Here is a 10,612-nt window from a genome sequence, read left to right on the forward strand (position 1 = left end):
TTTTTACTTGTGACTTACCATTTTCCGTCCCATTTGTTGCTGCTAGGCCTAGCACTTCCCAGGAAGTGGTGGGCCGAGCAGAACTACGCATGCGCCACACGCACCATGGGCGTAGGACTTCGTCAGGTCGCTACTCCCTGCAGGGCGGAGGCCTGATGCTGCCGGGAGGGGAGCGGGGCAACTGCCAGTGGACATGGCGGCGTGCAGCAGCGGGGCTGTGCTCGCTGCCCTGGGAGTGCTTAGCATTTGTGCGGTCAGCGGCTCTGGGCCCATGGCTGAGGGGGAGACAGGCGGAGAGGCGGGCTGGGCAGAGCCGTGGGATGGTGCAGTTTTCCGGCCGCCCTCGGCGCTGGGCGCGGTGGGGGTGGCGCGCAGTCCCGGGCCCTCGCAGCCAGGGAGGGAGGAGGCCGTGGACTTGCCGGTGCTGCTGTGGTGGAGCCCAGGGCTATTTCCCCACTTCCCGGGCGACTCAGAGCGCATCGAGTGCGCGCGCGGCGCGTGCGTGGCGTCCCGGGACCGACGGGTGCGAGGGCACTCGCGGACGCGCGCGCTGCTCTTCTACGGCACTGACTTTCGAGCCTCCGAGGCGCCGCTGCCGCGCCTGGCGCATCAGAATTGGGCGCTCCTGCACGAGGAGTCGCCCCTCAACAACTTCCTGCTGAGCCACGGGCCGGGCATCCGCCTCTTCAATCTTACTGCCACGTTCAGCCGCCATTCGGACTACCCGTTGCCGCTTCAGTGGCTGCCCGGGACCGCTTATCTGCGCCGCGCGGCGCCTCCGCTACAGGAGCGCGCTGAGTGGCGCCGACGCGGCTACGCGCCGCTGCTCTATCTGCAGTCCCACTGCGACGTGCCTGCGGACCGGGACCGCTACGTGCGCGAGCTGATGCGTTACATCCCGGTGGGTGGGGCCGGGGCGGGCCTGGGGGTTGAGGGGGGCGCGCGGGGCGGAGGCCAGGACCCCGGGTGTCCAGGTCGGCTCGCCGCACCCACTTCACGGCGGTATTCTACCCCGAACAGGTGGACTCCTACGGGAAATGCCTACAAAATCGGGAGCTGCCCACTCCGCGGTTACAGGACACAGCCACAGCCACCACCGAGGATCCAGAGCTCTTGGCCTTCTTGTCTCGCTATAAGTTCCACTTGGCCCTTGAAAATGCCATCTGTGACGACTACATGACAGAGAAGCTGTGGCGCCCCATGCATCTTGGTGCTGTGCCTGTGTATCGCGGCTCTCCCTCTGTGAGGGACTGGATGCCCAACAATCACTCCATCATCCTCATTGATGACTTTGAGTCACCTCAAAAGCTGGCAGAATTTATTGATTTTCTGGATAGGAACGATGAGGAATATATGAAATATCTGGCGTACAAACAACCTGGGGGCATCACCAACCAGTTCCTTCTGGATAGTCTGAAGTATCGGGAGTGGGGAGTGAATGATCCTTTGCTGCCTAACTACCTCAATGGCTTTGAGTGTTTTGTCTGTGACCATGAACTGGCTCGGCTGGAGGCCGAGAAAGCACACGCAGCCTCTCCTGGGGACATCCCTGTCCCTGAGCCTCACATTGCCCAGCCCTCACACATGGACTGCCCAGTGCCCACACCTGGATTTGGCAGTGTGGAAGAGATTCCTGAGAATGACAGGTAAGGATAGCTGGGTCCCTGTGGCCATCAAATCAAGCGATTTACTTACTTGCTCACTGTGGGCAGTGAAGTAGCAGTAGGTGCTGAGGGGATTGTTGTATAGGGAAATTATGACATGGGCTTACTCTGCCTTTAAAGTGTCAAGAGTCTAATTGGGAGAGTCTAATTCCTGAAAAAGCTCAGGAAAAGATGCAAAGTGGAATTCAGGGCAACAACCTATGAAAATCAGCTTATGTGAGCAGTGTTTGCAATAGTGATTCAAAAAAGGCTTCAACCAGAGCAGAGGGGGCCTGTTTAGGGAAGTGATGAGGGAGAGACAAAGTTGGGCAGATAAACTCGGGCCAGGCTATACATAGCCTGAATACCAGGCTTAGGAGTTGGACTGTCTCGAAAACCAACTCAGCTGTTTATTTAGCACCTTTGAAATGTTGGGGTTGGGGATGAGCAATACATGGATGGGTATTTTGAGGGAGGTTTGTCTGCAGTAGGGTTTGTATCTATTAACCTGGCACAATTATTAATAGTACCTCCTTTCACTCTTTAATTTTTTTTTAATGTTTATTTATTCTTGAGGGAGAGAGACACAGAGTGTGAGTGAGGGAGGTCCAGAGAAAGGATCCAAAGCAGGCTCCAGGCTCTGAGCTGTCAGCACAAGAGTCCGACGCAGGGCTTGAACTCATGAGCCATGAGCCGTGAGATCATGACCTGAGCTGAAGTCAGACACTTAACTGACTGAGTCATCCAGGCGCCCCATATAGTACCTCCTTTCACTCCTAGAAGTACCCTGATTTGGGTGATAAATTATATGTTCACCCCAAACAGAATGGAAGGAATGTTTTCGATAGATAGAATAAACACTGCTGGGCAGTGTGGATTGGAAGAGAAGTGAGGAAGCTACTGCAGTAGGTGGCAGAAAGTGGTGCGGTGGGAAACAAGGTCAGCACGGGAGGTGGGGTGGGAAAATGCTGAAGCCACTTGCAGCAAACCACACCTGTTTGGGGAGAGGTGATAAAAGATATTAAGCTTAATAAAGCAAGACTGCTAGAATGGCCTGCAGAGACTAACTTGCACAGTGGATGGCAGCAGAGGGCTGTTTATATATACTGCTGCCACAGTTTGATTCTGGGAATGGAGTCTTCCATCAAATAATTTGTTTCTAGTTTATGCTGAACATATTATGATTTACTAGGAAAAAAAGTGTAAAACGTTAAAAAAAAGAAAATGTGTTTTATCTAGACTTTGGATAGCACTGCACCTTCATTTTGATTATTGAAATTGCAGCTTATAAGGTAACCATCTGAATATTAGACTACTTGGTTCCATAGTCTGCCCCACTGCCCTGCCTTCTTCTAAACTCCCACCACATTTGGGAACCAGGAACGGGCAAGTCAGGAAGTTTAACTCATTGGGGGTGGGATGTGTGATAGATTTGTGTTTGCAGCTGTCACCTGTACTATTACTAGACTACTAGATTTACTTCACATTCCCTTTCCTTCAAAGCAGAGCCCTGTCTTAGCCAGAGACTGCTATACCTGCTTAAAATTTCAGAAGGCAGTACTTGTAGCTGTGCAGAGGTTCCATAATCCAACTCCCATTTTGATGTTTCAGCTGGAAGGAGATGTGGCTGCAAGATTATTGGCAAGGTCTGGACCAGGGGGAAGCTCTCACTGCCATGATCCACAACAATGAGACAAAGCAGAGGAAATTTTGGGACTACCTACATGAGATCTTCATGAAAAGGAACCAAAATCTGTAATTATCCTTGCAAGAGCCTTTAAATTGGTAGAGTTAAGGAGATGGAAGTCCTTATTCTACCATGGGACATGAGGGGCATCTACTGCATATCCCTTAACGAACACTGTCTTATTATGAGTTCAAGGAATTCCAGTTATATCCACTGATATTTTACCCTAATGATGTGTATCCAGTGTCTCAGTTTGTGGTATTAGGGCCTCTCCTCAATGAGAGATGGAGGCCTCTAGTTCTTGGATTAATGGAAAACAGAAGCCTGAAACACCCACTTGTTTTAAAGTGCTGATCCAACAGAATCTTTAAAGAATTGCATCTTTCTCTAGCCATTTCATCCTCTTAACTGTGATTGGAACAACACCTTGGTACTTGGCTTAAGAATGAGGTAAAATGGACCACGTTTAGTAGGGTCTTAAAATTTCCGTGCTCTTCTTTAAACTCTTTATTATTCAGTACCTTTCCTTTATTTATTTTTTTTACATTAAAAAAAATTTACTTTGAGAGAGAAAGCACAAGTCAGGGAGGGGCAGAGAGAGAGGAGAGAGAGAGAGAGAGAGAGAGAGAGAGAATCCTAAGCAGGCTCTGCATCGTCAGTGCAGAGCCCAAAGTAGAGCTCGAAGCCATGAACTGCAAGATCACCACCAGAGCCGAAGTCAGACACTCAACTGACTGAGCCACCCAGGCGCACCTATTCGATACCTTTCCTAATCTCTTTTCATCTCCTGCTTTATAAATGGTTACATTGGTGGTGAAGCAAAACTCCTGGTGGGTTGTGTTACGGTTCTTTGGAATTGCATTTTTTATATCATTTACTTGCTCTTGATGTCAAACTTTTTAACTTTTTTTGGTTCAGGTCATGATCTTGTAGTTCATGAGTTTGAGCCCCATGTCAGGCTTTGTGCTGACAGCTTGGAGCCTGAAGCCTGTATCAGTTTCTGTGTCTTCCTTTCTCTCTGCCCCTCCCTGCTAACGCTCTGTCTTTCTCTTTCTCAAAAGTAAACATTAAAAAAAATTGTTTTAATGGTTTTTTCTTTCCTGGTTTTCCGTAATCTGACGAAGATGCCACCATCCCCACATTCATTCTCCTCTACATTAAACTGGCTGTAGATTTTTGACAGCTTTGCTTACTGCTGGTTTGCTTCTTTTTTAGGGAATAACTGTAATTCTTTCTCATCTCATGAACAGAAAGATCCGATGGTTAATATATATGTCAATTTAATGAATTGTCCTGCTCTATTTTAGGTTAGAGATAGAGACTATGGCTGGAAATGATGGCAGAAAAACAAATTTAATATTTAAATGATTTTTTAAATGTTTTTATTTATTTTTGAGACAGAGCATGAGCAGGGGAGGGGCAGAGAGAGAGAGGGAGACACAGAATCTGAACCGGGCTCTAGGCTCTGAGCTGTCAGCACAGAGCCTGATGTAGGGCTTGAACTCACCAACTGTGAGATCGTGACCTGAGCTGAAGTCCGTCGCTTAACCGACTGAGCCACCCAGGCGCCCCTAAATGATTTTTAAATGTTAAAATAGACCAGGGTGAATCAAACTGCAGGTTTTTATAGGTCTTTGGTCTTTTCTGTCTGCCTAATGAACTCTTCTCTATATTTTATTATTTAAAAAAAAATTTTTTTTAACGTTTATTCATTTTTGAGAGACAGAGACAGAGTGCAAGTGGGGGAGGGGCAGAGAGAGGGAGACACAGAATCCGAAGCGGGCTCCAGGATCTGAGCTGTCAGCACAGAGCCCGATATGGGGCTTGAACCCACAGACCAAGAGATCATAACCTGAGCTGGAGTCGGCTGCTTAACCGACTGAGCCACCCAGGTGCCCCTATATTTTATTATTTTTAAATGCTACAAAAGTCCTATTTCCTCCATAGAGTCATGAAAATTACGTTGGAAAAAACAGCCCAGCAATAGTTGTAATAATTACTTCATACTATGGAACACTTTTCAGTTCCTGTGGGATGAATATTCCAACTTGACTCATTCTATTACTGATATCCTTCTGTTCAACTTTATAGTACTTAGTGAGACTACATTTTGATGGAACATACCTAAACTCAAGGGGCTGAGAGGTGAGGCAAGACTTATGTTGGTGGTGAAGCAAAACTCCTGGTGGGTTGTATTATGGTTCTTTGGAATTGTATTTTTTATAACATTTACTTGCCCTTGATGTCAAGGGGCTGAGAGGTGAGGCAAGAGTTAGCCACCACAAGTGGCTGGTTCATTAAAAAGCTGTTAGGCAGATTTGGGGATATAGCCAAACCTTTATATTGCTGTGGCTTGAAAATAAAGCTTAAAGGGCAGGGAGACCATTAGGTTTTTCAGGGCCAGTGGAACAAGAAATACCTTGGACCTTAGAGCTACTCTGGTTGTAATGTGTAGTATTAATGAATTATCACTAAAGAAGTTCTATAGCTTATCAGTGTATCTATAAATTAATATGTATATGTACTTATATATATACACATACATACACTAATTTACAACCAGATGTGTGTGTGTGTGTTTATGTATGTAAGGTGCTTCAACAACTAGGGTCCCACACTTAATATTGTGACATCTAAGGATGTGGCCAAGGAGAGCTCTAATTTAGACTGGATTTCACGGTCATAATGGTTCTATTTTCATTTTATTTTTTAGTAAAAAATACCCTCACAACAGCATGGAAAGTTTGCTTAACCTGTTTGGGCTTTTGCAGAAAAGCACAAGAGGGGAAGATAGACCTTCAAATATACTATTAAAATTGGGTATAATGTAGACCCACAAAAAGAAGTCAAATTCAGGACTCTGATTTCTAAACTTGAAATCTATTTTTTTTTGGAGTAGTTTTTGTTTTTGTTTTTAACGTTTATTCATTTTTAAGAGACAGACAGAGTGTGAGTTGGGGAAGGGCAGAGAGAGAGAGGAAGACAGAATATGAAGCAGGCTCCAGGCTCTGAGGTATCAGCACAGAGTCTGATGTGGGGCTCAAACCAATGGGTCGTGAGATCATGACCTGCACTGAAGTCGGGCACTCAACCGACTGAGCCACCCAGGTGCCCCTAAACTTCCAATCTACTTAAATGCAGGTGCTGATTTATAGTGCAAAATACACATTACTCAAATGCAAACTAAGGTTAGGACTCAAGTTTATGTGCAATAAAAAGGGTAAGTGATGGTTATGCAAAATGTAGAATCATCCTTACTTCTCCTAATTACACCAGTTCAGGTTGGCATTCCTTTAGCACTTTTATGTACAAAATGGGCCAATTGTTTGTGAATGGTTGTGGCTGGAGACTCAGGCCTGCTTTGTGGACAGGGCTTTTTAGACGTTCTCCTTTAATCCTATTACCATAAAAGTATTCGTAAAAGAGCAAGATGAGCCAGGTGCTACATTTCCACAAGAGCAAGCAGAACCAATATGAAGAGAAAGCAAACAATGTGAATTTTCTCTGGTTTGGGGCTCAGTTTGCTCTGTCAACCGCAGCAGGCTTGGGGTTATTGGTGGTAGAAGTGCTTGATTAGGAATCTGTTTTATTGGACTGGGGGTGGAGCATGGGGCTGATGCCTTTATTACTCCATGTGTTGCAATATCCTATAATCTCAGGTTTCATTTTGTATAATAAATGGCTTCTTTTTAAACAGTGTCTGCTGCTTGATTATATTTCTGGGCTGAGTATGATACACTTGGAGACTTGGAAAAATATGTGAAACACTTGTTCACTTAACAAATATTTATTATCACTATTCTAGGTACTAGGAATTCAGTAAGACAAGGTCCTGTCTCTCATGGCACTTACATTTTAAATGGGTGTCGGTGGTAAGTGAGGCCATAAACACACATTAAATGAACAAGTTAATTCAGACTGTGATATGTGCTATGAGGAAAATAAAACAGCTTGATAATGGAGAGATATGGGAAGTCAGGGAAGGCCTCTCTGACAGGAACTGAGAACAGAAGAAGAACCAGTCATGCAGAGATCAATGGGAAGATTAAACGTCTGTGATAAATGATTTTAGCACACTAAATTTTACACAACCAAATACATATTGCTCCTCCAAAGTAGTCATCTTATGAACTAAAAGCTTGCTCAAGTTATGCTTCCGTTACCAGAAACATTTCTTGAAGTTGTTATAAATGCCTTGAGAATCCTTGGCACATCTTTGAACTGAGTTGTTTGTTTCTTTTTGAATGTTTCATTTATTTTTGAGAGAGGCAGAATTTGAAGCAGGCTCCAGCCCAATACGGGGCTGGAACCCACCAGCCATGAGATCATGACCTGAGATCATGAAGTCAGAGGGTTAACCAACTGGGCCACCCAGGTGCCCCTAAAGTGCCTTTTGTAAACACCTAAAAGTCACTTAGAGCCAAGTCTGATGAACCTAGGCATCACAACTGAAGAGCCAAGTCTAATAATAGGAATGATACCACCAAGTATCTTCACAGGATTGGAAAGAGTCTTAAATTAGACAATGAACGCCAAAGCGCTTAAACTTCACCCTACCCAGTGAGATCATTACAAAGAAGAAACGATATGTAAGTGGTCGCTACTGTTTATATGAGCATAATTTTTCTTTATGGCTTCGGGGTGGTTTTAAAGGTAGTAAAATCCAACAGTTCTTGAAGACTTATTAAAAACATAATAATAGTCTGTCCCAGCCTAACATCTTAAGGTCTCATATTTTGATTCGGTCCCATCCTCTGCCCTTGCTTTTGTCAATCACCCTCGAGTTCGGCCAGCTACCACGATAATTGAGTGTCCATTTATCGGGCCCTTTCTTGGATGTTTCCGGACTAAGACCGCCCTCAGACTTCAGGGCCCGGAGCGGCCTAGGTCAGCACACGAGCCCCAAAGACTCTCCTCCCAACCTGCACACAGGTCTTGAACGACCGGTGCCCGAACCCAGCAGCCGGGTTACGAGGCGAAGAAAAGCAAGCACGCAGGCAGCCGAGCTTTCCGCAGGCTGCGCGCCAAGCCTCGTCGAGCTCTTAGGGGTCACGCAGGGTCACGCACGGTGACGCAGAGCCTGCCGGGAGCTCGGTGCGTAATGGCGACGCCCAGCCTGCGGGGTCGGCTAGCGCGGCTGGGAAACCCACGGAAACCTATACTGAAGCCCAACAAGCCGCTCATCCTAGCTAATCGTGTCGGAGAACGACGCCGGGAGAGAGGCGGTGAGCAGTTGGAGCCAAGGAGGCTCCCAGAGCAGAAGTCCGAGGGATGAACGGGGCGGCTGGGTGGGAGGGCTACAAGATAAGGTAAGGGTGACTGAGGGTCTTCCCGTTCTGCTCCTCCAGAGGCGACTTGTATCACAGAAATGTCGGTGATGATGGCATGTTGGAAGCAGAATGAATTCCGCGACGAAGCGTGCAGAAAAGAGATCAAGGAATTCTTCGATTGTGCTTCGAGGGCCGAGGTGACAGAAGGCTCTTAGGGTGTCATCTTGGGAGAGAATGGGGGTGGGGGGATACAAGCAATTATACAAGGCAAGGAAAGTTGTGGGAGCGATTTCACTAACGCCCAAGTGGAAAAGGTTATGGTTTTGAAGGCATTGTGATCTTGAGCGATTTGTTTCACTGCTCTAAGCTTTAGCTATACCAGTTGTAAAATAAGGTTAATATTAATACCTTACAGAATTTTGTATTACATAAAGGGAAATTACATGGGAAAAAATCACTTGGTAAAATTTAACGTGCTGCTCAAATAGGTATTATTGTCTGAAATAGAACTAAAGATAGATAGTGAAAGGCAGGTTGTTTGGATTTTAACCTAGAATTAATTGCTAGCTGGCATGGTAGCTTCAGGTCATACAGTCATCTGTAGATCTCAAGTCCCTTTGTTGAAAGGGGACTGGGAAGATGACACAGCTATTTCCAGGCTGGTTAATGTATTAGTGTGCTTTGTGGTATTGTGAGAACTGTTGGCCTAGGTCAGGACAAACTTAAGAGCTGTCATTTTTGTTTTTGTTCTGTCTTTTCAGGCAGCGCGAAAGATGAGATCAATCCATGACACGTTGGGAGAATCTGGGGGTTTATCCCCCAAGAAACTGAATAAATTGTTACAGAGGTTTCCTAACAAATCTCATGTCAGTTGAAAATGAAGAAGCATTTTCTATGACTGGACTGTTAGCTACTGAGAACTATGTGTAGGTGTTTTGGAAACGTTTGCACTGCCATGCACTATTTGCAGGGTGAAAGGAGGCAAGACACTTTTTCATCCTTTGGAATCATTGTCATGGTGGAAGTTATGCTTTATTTTGAAATAAAATCCTCTGAAGATAAATTGGCCTTTGTTGTAGATTAGGTTCTCCCTCCATACTTGAACTCTGTATCCTTCCCTAGATTCTGGAAGTTCTTTGCTTCTTGATTTGCCCGAGGAGCAGGATAAAAACTTTCATCTTGGTCTGCCTTTGAAGTCCTTACACCATTTAGTGCCCTTGCCTTTGGATGCAATAAGGATGTTCAAGTCTGCCTATATGCAGAGTTTTCCGGTATCATCTGTATTTAGTGACTACCCATTTTGTGCAAAATAGTCCCTGCAAAATGCTCACAGAATAATCAGAAGTTCACAAACTGATGAACTGCAGATGTATTTTATTTAGCCAACACAATTGGAAATTCGTTTTTAAATTAAATGATCACCTTCAAAAATATGAAAAATGTCATTTAAAAAAATCCACTTTTTAGCTTTCAATTAAAAAAATAAAAGGATCTGTAAACCCCAGTTTCTTATCCCTGCATGGCAATAACCAAGTAGAGCTGATTATCTTTTGTCTCCATTCTCTAGGGACCTGGCCATTGGCCTCTTCCACATGGTGAAACTGAAACTTATTTGGCAGTTATCTTCTTTGTGTATCACCTGTTCACTTCTCTCATTAAGTTATCCACCTAGTTGCTGAAGGCATTAACTTTTGTGACCCTTTGATATTAGAAACAGTTGTATGGCATTTTATATATACTCTGCCCTTCCAGGTTTAATTCACTTAACCTTTTCTATATACCTTGCAGCATTAGATAGACAAAGATCAGTGGGGTTTCTAAGGCTCCAGTGGGATAATTATTAAGATAAAGAAGTGGTCTTGCCTCCCTGACCCACACAGCTACTTCTTCCAATAGTCCTCAGACCTCATGGGTAGAGCACTGGGCAGTTGCCTTGTTCTGAAAGCTGAGGCTTTTAGTTACAGGAAGAAGCTCAATACCTAGGCACTTTGGACCGGACTTAGGAGTTCTTA

The 10,612-nt window shown here is 45.2% G+C and overlaps 3 protein-coding genes across 3 annotated transcripts in view; 2 read left to right on the forward strand and 1 right to left on the reverse strand.

Moving 5' to 3' along the window:
• The window catches only part of SYNPO2L (synaptopodin 2 like), a 40,968-nt gene extending 40,686 nt beyond the window's left edge, over positions 1–282 (reverse strand). The window contains exon 1 of the transcript XR_006208986.1: positions 19–282. The gene's annotated coding sequence lies outside the window, so the exon portion shown is untranslated. The remainder of the gene's footprint in view (positions 1–18) is intronic.
• Positions 159–3,720, forward strand: FUT11 (fucosyltransferase 11). The gene is made up of 3 exons (XM_042960044.1): positions 159–901; positions 1,021–1,646; positions 3,255–3,720. The coding sequence occupies exons 1-3, from the start codon at positions 194–196 to the stop codon at positions 3,400–3,402; spliced, it is 1,482 nt and encodes a 493-aa protein (XP_042815978.1). The 5' UTR covers positions 159–193; the 3' UTR covers positions 3,403–3,720.
• Positions 3,721–8,402: 4,682 nt separating this feature from the next.
• On the forward strand, positions 8,403–9,663 carry CHCHD1 (coiled-coil-helix-coiled-coil-helix domain containing 1). Its single transcript, XM_007095670.2, has 3 exons — positions 8,403–8,555; positions 8,679–8,797; positions 9,362–9,663. The coding sequence occupies exons 1-3, from the start codon at positions 8,432–8,434 to the stop codon at positions 9,473–9,475; spliced, it is 357 nt and encodes a 118-aa protein (XP_007095732.1). The 5' UTR covers positions 8,403–8,431; the 3' UTR covers positions 9,476–9,663.
• The last annotated feature ends 949 nt before the right edge of the window (positions 9,664–10,612 follow it).

Source organism: Panthera tigris, chromosome D2 (genome assembly GCF_018350195.1).
Source record: "Panthera tigris isolate Pti1 chromosome D2, P.tigris_Pti1_mat1.1, whole genome shotgun sequence".
Classification (NCBI taxonomy): Eukaryota; Metazoa; Chordata; class Mammalia; order Carnivora; family Felidae; genus Panthera; species Panthera tigris.